Source organism: Anser anser (genome assembly GCF_964211835.1).
Source record: "Anser anser genome assembly, chromosome: 8".
Taxonomy (NCBI): Eukaryota; Metazoa; Chordata; class Aves; order Anseriformes; family Anatidae; genus Anser; species Anser anser.
Window position 1 is genome coordinate 1,474,085 of NC_139728.1, and position 17,236 is coordinate 1,491,320.

At 37.0% G+C, this 17,236-nt stretch overlaps 2 protein-coding genes across 11 annotated transcripts in view; both read left to right on the forward strand.

Annotated features, from left to right (window-relative positions):
- Positions 1 to 6,667, forward strand: part of LOC310903724 (TLC domain-containing protein 4-B-like) — a 43,123-nt gene extending 36,456 nt beyond the window's left edge. For all 8 annotated transcript variants that reach the window (XM_083847548.1, XM_083847541.1, XM_083847543.1 and 5 more), the window contains one exon: positions 110 to 6,667. In XM_083847548.1, the coding sequence (XP_083703674.1) occupies positions 110 to 425 (316 nt within the window). In that variant the 3' untranslated portion in view covers positions 426 to 6,667. The remainder of the gene's footprint in view (positions 1 to 109) is intronic.
- Positions 6,668 to 8,879: 2,212 nt separating this feature from the next.
- HCCS (holocytochrome c synthase) lies at positions 8,880 to 15,642 on the forward strand. Of its 3 annotated transcripts, none has more exons than XM_083847537.1 (7): positions 8,880 to 9,033; positions 9,440 to 9,592; positions 10,257 to 10,405; positions 11,026 to 11,174; positions 11,945 to 12,064; positions 12,878 to 12,964; positions 13,224 to 15,642. In XM_083847537.1, the coding sequence occupies exons 2-7, from the start codon at positions 9,475 to 9,477 to the stop codon at positions 13,420 to 13,422; spliced, it is 822 nt and encodes a 273-aa protein (XP_083703663.1). In that variant the 5' UTR covers positions 8,880 to 9,033; positions 9,440 to 9,474; the 3' UTR covers positions 13,423 to 15,642. The 3 variants fall into 3 exon arrangements, with proteins under 3 accessions (XP_083703663.1, XP_083703664.1, XP_083703665.1); XM_083847538.1 differs by lacking the exon at positions 8,880 to 9,033 and adding an exon at positions 9,159 to 9,340; XM_083847539.1 differs by lacking the exon at positions 8,880 to 9,033 and having other exon boundaries at positions 9,440 to 9,910.
- The last annotated feature ends 1,594 nt before the right edge of the window (positions 15,643 to 17,236 follow it).

The following is a 17,236-nucleotide window of genomic DNA, read 5'->3' on the forward strand; positions in this document are numbered from 1 at the left end:
TACAAGCTAGAAGCAATTAAAAATACATGATTAATTAAATAAATAAAAATCATTTTTGCTGAAATGGCTTTAAGTCTGCCTGGCATCTGTGTGTACACTTCTTTTGCAGGTGGTTTTTTGAAGTACTGGGATATCCCAAATCTTCAAAGGCCAACATCATCAATGGTGTGCTGATGACAGTTGTATTCTTCATGGTGAGGATTGCCGTCATACCTATGTATTACAGCCGGGTAATTTCTTCATTTGGATCTGAGGGTTTCCAGAGATTAGGGTTTGCAGCCCAGAGCGCCTGGATTATCTCAAGTGTTGTCTTGGATATTATGAACTTGATGTGGATGGTCAAAATTACAAAAGGATGCTACAAAGTTATTTGTCTTGTTGGACAGGAGGAAGCTAAAACTCACAAAAACGGAAAATCTGACTAGAGATCATATGCATAAAATGAAATTTCTGCTATGAAAATAATCTGGGTTCACTGAACCAGTGCACATTTCTGCCATGAAAAGCTCCTGTTAAGGAAACAAGGTATTACCTCTGTACTGATCTTATCTTTCCCTAGCCACACTGCCTGTGCACCCAAGGCCACGCTTTAAGGATCTTACCCAGTGAGGAATGGAAGCAAAAGTTCACAGAAATGAATGCTACATGTGTTCTGAGCACTTAACAAACTACTGACATGAGGAAGGAGCAGACTGGTTACTTGGTTGTTGTCCACCAGTGTGTTTGAAGTGTTTCACTCAGGTTTCTCAGATTAATGTTTTATAAAACTAGTGAATATTGACGTCTCTCTTTTTTTAAAAAACAGAAACGCCCCAAACTCTGATATGGTGCAATTTTCCTGGCACGTTTCTATGTTTTCTTCTAGGCATAACAATCAAGATTTCATTCTTGAAAACTTTTTAATTTTTGCAAGGAAAACAAAATCTAGCTTTGATTCTGTGAAGTCTTTTACTGCTTTTTGTTCTGCCTTGTATGAATGCAAACCATTTTGGGAAATTTATGAAATAATTTTATGTAAAATGCTGTATTATAAGACTATACAAGATACCTTAACAATGGTTAAAATTCTCTGATTTTTTATGGAAAGGATTCACTTTTGCTGTTTTAGACTACATCTACTAAATCAGTCATGGAAATTATTTCGTAAGTTAATATAGGAAATGTTGTTTGGAAACAGCATAATTCTTACCGGAGTGCTTTTTCCTTTGCTGCTGCTGCCTTTGAGAAACACTGCAACTCTGCTGAGAGTATTTTTAACCATTGACTTTTGGGATGTGAAGTTTAATTGTAAAGAGATAAAATTCTTCTGTATATGTGCCATGTAATGTACAGTATGACTTATATCACAGAAGTGACCCATCTGATGTGATTGCTGATTTTTTTTGTCATGCTTTCCTTGCTAATCACATCTGAGCTGTTGACTAAAAAATATTCTTGAATTAACTGTGCCAAACTTCTTTAAAGCTGTAACATAATTCTGTACAATGATAGTTCACATCTGTAGGCACGTTTTTCAGAACTATGTATTTGTCATAGATACTCACTCTGTTCTCCTGCAAACCTAAAGGCTTGGAGGACATTGGAGAAAAATCTTACCATCTAGGAATGCTCCAGAATCTAAATTATAATATTAGTGGATTTTTCAAAAATGATTTAGAACTGTATTTATGTATAGTTTTGGTTTTGTTTTGCTTATTTGAATCGTATCTGAACTGTGACTGATTAACTTAGATTTGTTTCCTTTTTTAAAAATTATTATTACTACTTTTGAACATCAGTTTATTTATTATATCATCTGGTAAGGTGTGCCAGAAGTATGCATTTTCACTCAGTACTTTAGTGCACATACCAACTATTGTAGCAGACCGTGTAAGCAACTTATGTTTAAACAAAGATAGAAGGTATTTACCATGCATAGGATATTTTGTTTTCCTTTGCTCCTGTTCCCTTCAACAAAGTTGTGTGAAATAGTTAGCTCTTACCTCTGCAGACCAAGGTGTCAGTGCACCAATGCTATGATGCTTTTGGGTGAGAAGCAGAGTTGTGGTACCCCCCCCCCCCCAGGAATCTGTGGGATGTCGTGCCTTATAACCAAGGCAGCTGTGCTGAGTTTAGTTCCCAGTGACAATGATGTCAGGGAGTATTGTTTGGGGTAGCATAATACTTGCTTTTTTCTGCCTGTGGTTTTTTTTTTTTTTTTTTCCCCCCACTGGGCATTTTCCCATACTGTTTCCAATACTGTTGTCTTGAGGGAGATGTCAAGGATTGCCAATAACTCTATTTTGGGGGTTCTGTTTTTAATAATACTTCACAAACCTGTCAACAAAAATCTGCTTATGCCTTGGGAAAGCTAGCAATTAATTTATTTAGCTGCCTTTTTTTTTTTTTTTTTAATGAACTAATGCAAAACCTTATCTGGGTACCAATAAATTTGTAGTCTTTGTGAACTGATTCTGTGACCCATTTTGCTGAAAGAAGCGGACTCCCTTTATGTTCATTTGCAGAACATGGTATCTTTTAAAATAGTGGTTTTGGTGTATCTAATGCAAAACCTAGGATACGTACAAACATTCTGTTTGTATTACCTTTATGATTTAAAGGCATAAATGGAATACCTTTTCATGTGCTGTTAGAGTCACTAGATCAGGGCATTGTTTTTAATAGTTTGTTCCTTTCTAAAATAAATTTCAAATTAACAAAATTCAAACATCTTGGAGAATATGTTTGAAGGTAGAAGTATCCTTTTTTCATTCTGGAGGTAGGATGAAAAATATTGATAAGGAAGATGAGCTGAAGCAGCTCTTATGATGATAACTCATGAAAACTTTTCAAATTCATCTTTTCTTTGCATTCATCTTTAATATTTCAGTATCTTGTTTTTTGTTTTCAGTGTAGAACATTAATTGAAATGGTCAGTTTTCTTCACTTCTAGTTAGATTTGTGTATCATAGGAAAAAGTCAAGCTATAAGAAGATTGTGCTAAAACTAGATTGGGAAACAAACAACAACAACGAAAAAAACAACTGCCCTGCATAATGCACATTGGGCAACAATCCAGAATGGAAGGGTAGTGGGATAATTATCTTAGAACATGCAGTGTTTTGGAATGCTGCACACAATTAGTGTAATTAAAACAATATTTTGCAGTACTTTTGGTTTCGATTTTCTATTTCGATATTTTAATGAATTATGATTATGTTCTGATGCATCTACTGTGTGTCAGAAGGCACCTTTCTAATGGAAAACAATATTAAATACTATTGCTTTTGTTGTGGGGATTGTAGTAAACAGTTTGCAAAATTGTGCTGTAATGAATACATTAGCATAGGGCACTGCTGCCTGCTGTTAAAAGCTTATAATACAGAAAATTAGATAGCCTTGGCACCCATTTTTCAATTGCACTTTCTTAGTTAAAAACTGTTAAAATATTGACAACATTTAATGTTGCAAACTTGTCTCTCTGCTTTTTTATGCAAAAAACTAAGTGCATGATTAGTAGCATTGTAATAAACACTATCTTTAGAATGTAATATTACTTTATTAGTGGCTTAAAACTTCTATTTTAACATTTATGTTGCAAAGCAGACCCTTAGTATGTCACCAGGGGTCTTTGCCATGGACATATTGAATGGAAGGAATTAATCTTGTAAAATGTTCAAAAATCCTGTTTTTCTTTTCTTTTTTTTTTTTAATCTTCTTCAGTACCAGGTGACATTAAATGAGCACGGTGACCACGGGAGAGTCTGTTTGTACCAGTAAGGCTACGTGTAGGAATATGTTCCCCCTTTTTATGGCTTTACTTTTCATCAAAAGATGAATAAATACCATTTTCAGAACTACTATAGGGGAATGATAGGTCAGGTTTTGCTTTTATAATTGATTTGTGGAAGCAGAACTTGCAGAGTGGAAATGTACTACAAATACTCATCTTCGTGGTGAGTGTTCCAGTGGATTTCAATGAAGTTGAGAGCCTTACACTACAGGGATGCTTAATGGGTATCTGTACGCATACTTCAGTGATGCGAATTCCATCTCTGAAGCCTACTCTACCTCTATAAATACATGCTATTTTGGGTGAGCTCAATGCTTTCATAACCTAATTGCTTAAAAAACAGAATCTGTTGAATAATGAAAAATATTCTATGAGCAGGAAAAATGAGAGGAGCTGACTTTTATATAAATTCTTAACAATTCCAAATTTTGTATTAAAGTTTATTAAAAATCAAATTAATTGGTGTCTGGAAGAGAATTATTTCCATCTTTACATTAAAAATTATGGCAGAGGATTAGTCATACTGTAAAATTAATGTGAACCTATAAGTAAAAGCTCACACAAGTGAGCAAATGTGTTCAAGCAAGTTTAGAGAGGAGAGGCAGAGGAGACTGAGAACGCACAGTGCAGGAATCCAGATGTCTTCCTGCTGCTGTTGCTGAGACAATGGTAGAACGATAAGTAGCAGAAAGGGTTAGGTGTTTCTATATCTCTGTACACAGAGCAAAATGAAACTTTAAAATTTATTTTTGAGCTGTATAAAATAGCTTATAAATTGTTGATTGCTGTATGAAGAGGACTTCATGGACTCGTGTGTGTATATGTACATACAAGCTTTCTGTGAAAGATCATTTAATAGAGAAGTTTGTTAAATTGTTTTGTAATGCTTCTGCTGAGCCATTCAGAGGAAAATAAAGGGCTGCTTGAAAATTACTCCAGCTTAGGATCTGTTGCACTGTTCACTGCTGGGGAAAGCCATCAATAAAGCATGTAGAAAGGGACTAGAATTGTCAGATGATGAATGCAAATGTAGAAGATTTCAACAAGTGTGTGCAGCCCTCTTTCATATTTTTAATAGCCTCCTGTACAATTTCGCTAACCGGTTACAAGGAACTTCACAAGGCAGAGTTTCTGTAGAGTGTCTCTATACACGGAATGTATCTGACAGCTGGAGAAAAAACAGTACTTCATTGCCGAGATCTGGCACCAGTCAAATGGAAATAACGATCAATATTTACAAACTTTAACATTCATCCAAACCCGGGTGAAATCTGTTGGACAGGTGAAGATCATACGATTTTCTGAAAGCAACTTGATGAAAGGTCTTTTTATGGGAGAGAGAAAGACAGATGTGCTGCTTGGGATGTTTAGAGCTCTGGGATTAAGCATCAAATAGTACCTTTAGATGGTAACACTTGATAAGTTTTCTTATCCATTACAAATCTCTACTAGCTACCTCGTTTGGCATTCTTACTCTATTTATAATAACCAAGCACTTTATAGCTCAGTAAAGAATGGAAGGTAGCTATAAAGAATAACTTGTATTGTTTTGGTATAAGAAATACTTTGTCAAAATTAGTTCTGAGATCAGTTTCATCATGTAGTGTCCTGCACTGAGAGGGCATCTGATGATAACAATGTACGTAAATTTTTAATCTTGTTGTAAAGGAAATGTCTTTAAGGGAGTGATTTATGAAGAGTTCAGCATGCCTTGGTATCAACCATATAATGATTCAGTGTGCTATTTATAACTCCTTAGTCATTGAAAATATAAAAGCAAATAAAGTATTCTGTAGTGTATCTTTATTTTTAATCTAAGCGTGGGATGTCAAAAATTGTACTTGTCTTGTGGACGGGACATGCTTTTATGAGGCTATAAATATTTAAGTGTATGAGGATCTGCACCCAAGTGGAACATGTTGCATGTAAATTGTCTTCTAAGTTGTTAAATTTTGGTATTTAAAAATTTTTGCTAGATTGAAAGCAACATATTAATATTAAACTCTAATACAGAGCATAACATTTTGAATGCAATGCAAAATATATTGTTTTTTTTTTTGTTGTTATAACACTATTCCAGATTCACAAGAGAAATCCATCATATGGTAGGGGGAAGGAGGACAAGGGCTAATCATGAGCTCTGATATATATTTTATACACTTAATATGCATACATCCAAATATTCTGGGTTGGTTTCTAGCATGCTTGTACCAGACAGTGTTTTCTTTAATATATATGGATACCTATATATGGAGAATAATTTAACGTGTAAGCACAGTAAAACTGATACAAAAACAAATTACAATCTGTTGGGAACAAATGAGTTATCATTTAAGCATGAGTAATGGAGTCTGTACTTCAAAAATGTTTATATAATCTTGTGTCTAAAAAGAAATTTGATAAATATGGTATAGATAATTTATACACAGAGCAAGGATGAAGAGTGAAAATTCTGCTGGACTCATTTCTGGAAAGTCATGACAATCTGGTTTGCAGTAAAGACTAATACTGTCACAAAATATTAGGATCACATTATTAAATTAAAATAGTAATGTGGCCTGATTGTAGTAGCAATCCTTATCGCTGCACAAAAACTTTAAAAATGCAATATAATAATTCTGAAGGTTGATTATAAATGTAATCAGTTGTAGTAAAGTGAATGATTAAATATTATGGGTTTGAATTTACTTTTTACTATAAAAGTTCTGAATTTTGTTTGCATTTCAGTGATATTGTAGAGCACTTTATTTTGTTTGAACAATTTAGGAGCTCGCATGAAGTTAAATCGGCTGTTTTTTTTTCCTTTGATATATGCAATAATGTCAATGAGCAATAAATTGCATGTTGTATGCAAGGTATTGGTACTTCATAATAAACGAAAGAAACAGTTTCTTATTTTGTGATTTTTTTTCTTTCTTACTATGGTAGTAGTTTATGTACCTATAGTAATAAATGGATCATAAAAGGACAATTTACCTTGGGTTCAGTTCAGAAGCAGCTGGCTCGTTAGGGTATCGTGAAACTGTGTGCTGCGTCTTCATTTCTTTAGAAGAATGTGGGGAGTGAGTATGAGCTCTGAGCCAGACTGGCTGGACTTCTGAAGAGTGAAATTCTGTGTAGGACCTCACTGGGGCCAGGAATGTAACTTGAAATTATGCTGCGTATTGAGGAAAAACTTACGTTTGTATCAGGTAGTATAATTGTATTGTACTGTACTGTAGTACCACGTTTCAGGACATAAACCAAACACTTTTCTGCAGGCTGTTGGGATAAAGAGCTACTGTCATCTGTGTATTATAGGTGTGATGCATTGCACAGTCCTTTCCCAAATACTAATACAGGCAATTAAGCTCCTTAATATGGCAGTTCTAGATTTTATGTGTGCCTATGAACCATTAATTGCATAGTAAAGCTTGGAGCTTCCTCTTAGCATGTTCAGAGGAAGTTGCTGTTTTATATCTTAGCCATTGACTTCCAAACACAAGAATTGCTTGTGTTTCTCTAAGCTTTCTGTTGTGTTACGCAGTGGTTAAGTTACTAGAAGAAGATACAAAGCAGTGCAGTGACTTTTACTCTTTTTTCCCCCCTCATATTCTAAGGGGAATTTTGTGCCATTTGTAAATTATATTCTTAGAGTACTAATTTTGCACTGTTAGTGTAGAAAATTACTCATTAACTAGTCGATCTGTCTTGAAGTGACTCAGGCTGGGAATATCTGGAAACCTTATTTGGGGTCAGATGCTATATAGGTCAGGTTTCCAACTGTTTTGAGAACAGACAATGGGGGCTTGGTGGGAGGCTTTAGTTTGGCACCGGATGGCTTTTACCACTGAATGGTAGAAAGGAAGGACTGAACGTGGCTGGGAACAAGGAATGCCTTTTTCTGAGACATTCTTAACTTGAAAAATTCAACAAATCTTGCCTGAAGTCTGAGAAACCTCTCCTAAGATACAGAAAGTGTATTGTGTATCCACTTCTATGTAATGTTTTGGGGCATAGCTGCTCTTCATTTTCTCCCTCGTGTGTGTTTTTTTTTTTCTTCAGTCTTTTGTGTTCTTGCTGAAAGCTTTCTTTTGTTTTCAGTACTTGTATTGGTGTGATACTTCTGAATTAGTTTATTATTTTATTGTCTTAAATTTCACTGTGGGTATCTAATTTTTTAGATGGTGCACTTCTGTTGTGAGTGTATTCTGGTTTTGCTCTGCTTTTCTGAAGTTGAGTCCACAGTGTAATATACTTAGAGTGTATGCTTCACGGAGGTTGTGATCCTGGTTGAGTGTGATGGTGGAAACTGGGGAGACAGCAACTTACTGATGTCAACAACACACTGTACTTCGAGAGAAGTGGAGAGTCCGTGGAGAAATGTGCTTTATGGTAGAGTCCTCCTGCCACTAACCTGAAATGTTTGGGAGCAAAGATGTCACTTAGTCTACAAGAGGCTCTTATTCAGCTGCCTTGTGAAGTGCAGCACGGGAAGACCGAAATCTAGTTCAGTGCTGTTTACACAGCTGTTACTGAGAGGTTTCAGCAAATCCAAAACTCAGATAACATCAGAGGTAAAAAATGTTTTTGAAGGCATATAGAAACTCAGTTACAGACATAGTGCCACTTTTCTAACTCCAGGCTCTCACTATGCTGTGCTAGTGAATTCCTATGTGCAGAAAGGCAGACTAGAAACAACTTCCTCTGACAGTAGACTACAAAAGCACAAAAATGAGTGAAAGGACTAGTATCTGACAGAGCTTCATACTCGTGTGGTGCTCGCAGCCTGTGGCAATGACCTATTTAATAAGGAAGATCCTGTTTTGAGAGCTGGTATGTGAACGCTTTCTTAAAAGCACTCAACTTTGAGAAGAATGCATAAAAGCTATTTCTGCGTTACTTCAGACACTTGGAAGAACTTTCGCGGCCTTAGCAACGGAACGTTAAGCCCTCAGACGTAGAGGGTGCCCTCGGAACCGCCTGTCTCGGGACCGACGGCGGTGTAGGTGCGAGGCACAGCCCGCCTCTTCCCCCGGCTCGCCGCCGGCCGCTGCTCCCGCCGCGGGCGCTGGGGTGGGAGCGGGGCCGGGGAGCGGCGCTGGCAGGGAGCGGCCCCGCTCAGGCGGCGCGGCCCGGCCCGGCCCGCGGGGCCTCGCAGCGGGCGGGCGGCGGCCCTCAGCCGGGCGCAGGCGCGGAGCGGGCCGGCGGCGCCGCGCTGTTGGCAGGCCCGCGCGGGGAGCGCTGCCGCGGGGGCACCGGCAGGGCCGGGCCGGGCTGAGGCAAGGCAGCGGCGGCGCTCGGGGCCGCGCGGCGGCGGGCAGCGGGAGCGGAGGGCGGGCGCAGGCCGCCGTGCGGGGCCGGTCGGCGACGGGGGCGGGCCTGACCTTGCCCGCGGGCGGGCGCGGCGTGGTACCGGGCACAGGGGTGCGCGGGGGGCACCGGGCTGCAGAGCCGGGTATCGCCCGCGAGGAGACGGAGCCCCCCTCTGCCCTACGGGAGTTACTTCGCTGTGAGCCCTGCTGGAGGCTGCGGGCTTACAGTTAGGCTGTTGCTTAAATCGTTGTGTTTTTTTTTTTTGGACGTTTTGTAAGTAATCTGCGGTGCAGCGATATACCTGTATTTGTACTGTAGTAAGTAATCATTGGGGTTTTGTTCTACTGATGTTTGCTTTTTGTTTTTTTTCAGAAAATTGCTCTAGAAAGGCCTGGTGTGCAGAGGCCATGGGTTTGTCTGCATCGTCCCCAGCTGCTGCAGGCCAGCCACCCACTGACCCGCCCAAGCAGCATCAGGCAGCGTCGCCACCTGCGGAGTGCCCTATGCACCAGGAGAAAAAGAGCGGTAATTGTGCCTGAAGCTTAAGTGAAACTAACTCCTTACACTGAACACTGACAAATATTTCTCAGAAAGGAAGATGACTCTACAACAAAAACTTGAGTTTTTCCCCTACCTTGCAAGTAGTTTGCAAGTAACCATTCATAAAAAGAGGTCAGGTGTTCACCAGAAGAGGTGCCTGCTGTAGAACCTGTGGATTGCTCCTGCTTGCCATGCTTCAGAGGGGGCAGACCCACCAGGAAAATGCCCAGGTCACTGTGGATGGTTGCTGGGAGCAGGTGGTTGTCGCTGGAGAACATGCGTCTGGGAAAGGGCAGCAGAAGGGTGAGATAAGATAAATGTCAGTATAAGGAGAAATCAGCTGTTTGTTGACAAAATGAACACGCGTTGTGTTAACGTTGCCATGGAAATTCTGGCTACAAACAGCTCAGTGTAGGGACCAGCATGGAGCAGGATATAAGCTTTCAAGGACTGTGTAAGAAGCTTAGATCTTAACATGGTGTTGGGTTTTAAAATAGGAAAAGTTGGGAACTGTAATAAAGGTCAAAAGAAAAACTGAAATACCAGTTTAATATTTACATTAGTGTTCAATGAACTGTTTCCCGTGTCCTGTCATGTTAGAGACTTCATTTTGTAGCAAAGCATAAACTGTTTTTTTCCTGTCTTTCAGGTTGTCCAATGCACATGAAGACTCCTGAGCATAGGACTGAGAACACAAATAATGTTCCTGCACATCAAGAAAGAGCGTATGAATACGTAGCATGTCCGGTGAAGTCTGGTGCATCTCAAGGGAATGATGACATAGATCCTAGCAATATGGTAACTTTCACTTAGTTCACATGTTTTCTTCAGTCTTGTTTCTCCTGAAATATTATCCCAAAAATGTAAAAAGTGTTGCTGTGAAGATGGAAACTGGCAATTAATGTTATTTTTTCATTTTTAATTTGCTTTTTCTGATTGTATATCCAAATATTTGATAAAAACATGTTAGATCTTATTTAACATTCTCTTCTTCAAAGTTATGTCTGTTTGATAAAAGGTGTTTTTCCAGTTTGTAAGTATTTTATGCCGCATATTTCTATTTGTTAGTTGCATGCATGGTTTTTATATTACATTAGTGGTTTCCAGGTTCTGTGTAATAGTGGTATGCATAAGTTCTGATTTAGGTCTCTCAGAGATTTCCTCTGATTTACAAAAAAGCACTGCTGATTTGAAAGATGTTTAGACAAATGGTGTCCTTTAGTCTTCAGCTGACACAATTGTGCAAAGAGTTCTGCAAAAAAAAGAGAAGTAACTTCAGTGGACTTATAAAGGCTGAACTTCTTGATCTTTGTAGCAGCTGATTAATTATGCTTATTTTTTTCTCAAACACTTAAAAAAAACCACCCTTTTTCTAGTTCATTGTTGTTCCTGTTCAGATGATTCTCCTTGTTTTCTAGATGCCTCCTCCTAATCAGCTGCCATCCCCAGGTCAACCATTTCCATTGTCAACTGTTAGAGAAGAATCTTCCATTCCTAGAGCACATTCTGACAAGAAATGGGTCTATCCTTCAGAGCAAATGTTTTGGAATGCCATGCTAAGAAAAGGGTAAATACACAGAATTACCAGATGAAATCTGTGTGAGCCTGTAATCCTGAGATTTATGAAACAGTATCATTAGTTGTTATTCATTAATAATATTTAAGAGTTTGTGGCAGCGTATTCCAAGCAGCAAACAATTGAATTTCTAAAAATAATCATTTCTATAAACAGCTTTAAAATAAAGGGTGAGCTGGTCTCAAAGACCACACCCTCTTCAGTGATCTGCAAGACGGTAGAGAATGTCAGGCAACTGCCACTGTCAGAAAATGTTCTTAGAAGTCATGCATAGGTTTGGAAAAAACCTTGTATGACTGCCTGCTTTCAAATGCATTTGGTTTCAGGCTAATCCTATAAACTGACAGGAAAAGTTCTATGAATCCAAGAACTTTTATTTTGACTATGTAAAATTGCTAAAAAATTGAAAATAAAAATTGACTGGTAGATGTTTTCTGTTTATACAAAACTTCAGTGTAGGCAAGATCTAACGGATCATTGCATTGTTTTTACATTCTGATAACTTTCTGATCCAGAAAAGCTGTTAACTTAATCTATTGACTACAGTTTGTGTATCTCTGTGATGATAACATTGACAACTGTGCATTTACACAGAAAATGAAGTTGTTCTCAAGATGCTTAAGCAGATGAGCGAGCAGTTACCGTTCTAGCGCTGTCTTTGCATAAACCCTTAAATCTCTTGATTCAAAAGCCCATCAGATAAAATGAGGAAAGTGGAGGAATTACTCAGTTGTAAATTGTTTTCAAATTCTTATTTTTAGGTGGAGGTGGAAAGATGATGACATAACAAGTGAAGACATGACTAACATCATTAAAATTCACAATCAAAATAATGAGCAAGCTTGGAAGGAGATTTTGAAGTGGGAAGCTCTTCATGCAGTGTACGTACATATGAAATGAAAAGCAAGTCCTTTGGTTTAGCTCATGCTTTTGTACTCTTTGGAAGTAGGATGTCTTTCTAGTTTTTGTGAATATATTCTGGTGCTGATACATTTAAAAAATCACGATCTTGTAGGATCCCCCATTTTTATTGCCGGTTAGGAAGATTATTCAGAAGAGCTTGACTAGAACTAAACAATTATGGTGACAAAACTGATCAGCCTTTTGGTGGTGTGTATATAATGTGGATTTGGAGAAGTAAAGCTTCTTACTGCATATGTTTATTTGGGGACTACTTAGTTTCCCTCTTTGTTATGAAGAACATGAGGAATGTAAATGTTGTTTTATACTGGTCACTTTTAAACTACATCACTTTCTAGGTCAGTATAGTCCCTGTTCCTAGAAGACACAGACTAATTAAATGTGATGTATGTAGAAATTGTTTTCTGAAATTCTATGACCTTTGTTCCAGAGTGGTTTGGATTATGTTTTTTTGTTCTTTAATCATTTTCTATTCTCTAATCCATTAAATTTGTGGATTAGATTTGTGGATAACTACTCTGTTGATGAGTTAGAACAGTTGTGTGGAGCATATCAAAAGTACTTTATCACTAAATGCTGTCAAAAACCGGGGGACTTTTCAAACCTTAAAAAAATAGCTGGCTTAGATCACTAATTAATTTTTTACTGTTGCTATTTCTCCTATTCCATTTTTCTTTTACTAAAATAAATTACTGTCGTGGTTTAAACACTTAAAATAAGACCTTGTTTTTTAAAGGTAAAAACCATTTTCTCTGTTCTAATTGGGTTTGTAGGGAATGCCCGTGTGGACCATCACTGATGCGGTTTGGAGGCAAAGCGAAGGAGTACTCACCAAGAGCCAGAATACGTTCATGGATGGGGTATGTGGGCATGAAAGTAGGACTTCTGGTGAGGTGGGAGAGTAGAGAGACATGTCTGAAAACATAGTGTAGAAGTAAGTTAAAGATGTCATGCAAATAAAATTGCAAGTTATAATTACCAGAAGATTTATGTAGTAGTGGGGGATCTTATACCAGCATCTGGATAAATAAATTCTCTTAAATACAACTTCCACTCCCTTTCCCAGTTTCATACTACTATCTACCCATTAAACTGTCTGCACTATTATCTGTCTTCCAGATATGAACTTCCCTTTGACAGACATGATTGGATTGTTGACCGATGTGGAAAAGAAGTGCGATATGTTATTGATTACTATGATGGTGGAGCAGTAGATAAAAACTACCAGTTTACTATCCTGGATGTTCGGCCTGCATTTGATTCTCTCTCAGCTGTATGGGACAGAATGAAGGTAGCTTGGTGGAGGTGGACATCATAACTACTACACTACTCCTGTTGCATGTAATCGAAAAGGAAACCACTGTCTTCTTAGACTGCGGATAAGTGGACAGTAGGACTTGAAATAGAAGTTGACTGCAACTGTGATTTTCATCATCACCACTGTTCTTTGGGGGGGATGTGATGGGTGACAGGGGTATGGGGAAATGCCTTGTTAAGTACACCAGTGGTCTATGATACATATTGAATTAAATAATAAAGTTACAGTAGCAAAAACATGTATCTTAATTTTCTTAAGAGTTGGGATTTGTTTGTTTTTTTTTGTCACAGATACTGTGTAAGCTTTCTTTCTTTAATTTCATGCCTCCAGTGCTGCGCCAAATACATTAGGTTTCTGGTTCTTCTGACTGGAGTTTTGAGGATTACTTGAAAAATAGTGAAAACTGGAAATTTCATGAATGGTTTCACATAGTTACACTATTTACATACTCAGATGCTAAAGCATAAAAGATTTGGTCTGTTACAAACTGCATAGTTTATTAACTATAGAAAACCACATAATTGTTTTTACATGAGCACTTTACCTGTTCAAACGCGTTTTCTCAGAAAATTTCAGTCAGATCTAGTCTGTTAAAGGAAATACAGTATGAGTATTTTTAAAGGTATGTTAAGTTGAAAACATGGAGAATATACTCATGCTTTAATTTGCAATTTATCTTGAACAGAAGAACAGGTGATTTAGAGGCAGGAAATTAGTATATCAGTTGCTTTTAAAACAATCTAAAAGGAGATAGGGTTGATCTTTAATGGATATTTATGTGAGTATTTAAAGGGTTTGTTTTCTGATGTAAGAAAATTGTATTATTTTAGTATGCTTAAGTATTTTTGTCTTTATTATGTCTTGTAATTTGTTCAAGACAAGCTGTATTTAAAGAATGTTTCATGTATTGCATCTGGATTTTGCATCTCAATTTCATCAACTACAGAATGGTGGTTTTTATATATATAATACAGAGTCGCACAACGGTGTATGACTGTGTAGTCATGTTTCTGCATGGTGATTATAGTGAGGCATATTACAGATGTGTAGATAATTTGGCTAAAAGAATATCCGAAGTGCCAAGAAATAAGAGTGATTTGAATGCTTTCTAAGACTTATGCATGTTAATGCTGTGGGGCTTAAATGTTTGAGTGATGTTTGTGCTTAATAAGGGAAACTAACATTTTTTTAGTCTTCCGGTGTAATAGCTTTATTCCTCCCTTTCAGCATACCCTACTGTTGAGAATGAGACCTCCCTGCAAAACATTTGGGAATAGAAGGAATAACCAAGTATTATGTTGTAGCTTCTCAAGTCAGAGTTTCTTCATGAAACTTCAAAACTTTTAACTGGGAATCAACTGTACAATAATTTTCTGAAAGTAGCTATTTTTAACTGACAAGAGAGGCCTTTTTTTTTTTTTTTCCCTCCTGACAGGAAAACACCTTCGTACTTCAGTAAAGTAGCTCTTCCCATTTAGGAAAATTATTCAGGGAAGCCACCATACTTTGTAGTACCAGCAAAGACAAATGGCTCTTACTTCAGAGGCAACTGTCTTGCAAGGTAGAAATAAATCTTAACCAGAAGTCAAAAATACTAAAAAAAATTAACCCTCATTCTTATCCCTTTCCACTTTTTCACATTCCTTTTCCCTCTTTTTCAGTTAACCATATATATATAAATCAAAAATAGTTTGGAGAAAAAAAAAAGTAACCTTCAATCTGAGTAGGCAATATATATACTAGATACGAGGAGTGTGTGAGCTTGTATGAAGCATTGTATCTGATAAAAGAGATGTTCCTCTCAGTTCTAACAGAAAAGACTGAGGGCCACAGCTTTTTGATTTTTTTTGATTGTTTGTTTGTTTTATGTATGCATTTGGTAACAATATATATGGAATTCTGATTCTGTATTTCTCACAAATAAATATGGAAAAGGTACAACAATAGAGGGAGTGCTTCAGAAGCTTCAAACTAACCTGTACTGTTGATTTTGGAAGCTTGACATTAAGTGTGTTACAAAGACTGTAATTGCTGCTAAATCTGATAAAAGATATCTCATGCCACTTCATGAGTTTACTATCTTATGTTCCCCATTTCCTAGATTCAAAATTGTTCTGTTCTGTGAATTTGTTCTGTTCTGGAATTCATTCAACTATTAATAAAATGCAGTTCTTTGTCATTCAAACAAAAAGGAGAATCAAATAAATATACTTTTCTTAATGTTGGTATTCGGTATATATTTCTAGCTTTAAGAATTATTAATATAAGCTCTTTTATGTATTACATGTGAATTTTTATAGTTTGTTACAACACATCTTTGAATATGTACTGCTCATACACTTACGAGAAGACAGAAAAAAAAAAAGTAATTCAAGTAATAGCCAACCAAACCAGCAGATTTCAGAATAAGAGCATATGACAATTATTTTCATCCTCAGTCCATCTAACTTCAGAAGACAGGAATTCAAGTTTTTTTTTTTTTTTTTTAATAATCATTGGAATATAAATTAAATACTTTCTACAAGACTTTTCTAAGACTTAATGAAATAAACATGCAATTTTTCCCTTTTAGGTTTGGGTTACTTTGCATGATGTTGTCAATTCACTATTTCTAAGATAGGTGTCAGTGTGATTGGAATTCAAATATAAAACTTAGAAAACAGTGATTTAAACTAAATTTTTACCCTTCAGGGGGATGGTTTAACTGTAAAACTATTATCTAGGGTTGCTGAAAGGTAATGTGCATGTGCGTGTGTGCGTGCAAGTAAAAATACATATATCTATATCCCTCTTATGTTTAGAAAGATATGTAGCATTGATGAAAAAAAATATGAAAAATGATGAAAAAAAAGGTGAAGTATCCTGATCAGGCCCTTTCAGGGCATTTTCGAGCACTGTCAAGCTCCCAATCGCAGTTAGGCTGAAAGAGAAGTTCAGAACCTGACTACTTTTAAACAAACTTAGCAGGCAACTTCAGCATGCATTTTTACTCTCAGTGAAAGAAAACACATTCTATTTATTACACTGTCTTAACTTTGTTCAAGGTAAATTACAGGCAAAGATCTATATGCAGTGAGTCAAGTAAGCATTGATTCTTTTGGCATTGTCAGTAAGAATCTATGGTCATACTAGATACGTCATTTTGTAAAAAGCATCCTTTCCTATTTGTGTTAGATGATGAATCACTTTTATGTGCATCTTCAAGAAAAAATGGCTTGTCAAGCTCCTAGAGAAAGAATCTGAAATTCTTTTATGAATGTGACAGTTGCTTCTATTTAGTCTTAATACTTGTGTGCCAAATTGTGCAGAAACTTGTGGGTAGAGTACTAGTCTTGACTCCAAACCTAGATGTGTGGCCTTGAACACATGTGAAAGGACATGTTATTTACCCTCCTGAACAGTCCCGCTGATTCTGTTCAGGGCTACTCACAAGACATGACTGCATCTTTGCAGCATGCATACATATGTTTATGACTGGACTCTGAATTAATTCAATTTTCGAAGGATAATATCAAAGTATTGGAAGCATTGGTACTGTTTTTAGGCCTCATTGAAAAATTTAAAATAATACACTGTTTCCTCTGTGACATTGCAGTTTGGACCGTAACCTGTATTAGAAAATAGAAACTGTCACATTTGTTTTCAGTGTAGTTAGTAAAAAGAAAATCAAGGACTAAGTCATGATTTTTGTTTTCTAGTGTTTTGCCAATTCTGTGGTAACTACATCACATTTTAGCAGTTTTTCTTACATGCTGCTGCTCTTGCCTTCAGCTTCTGAAGACCACAACCCCATAAACCTTCTGTATAGAGATAG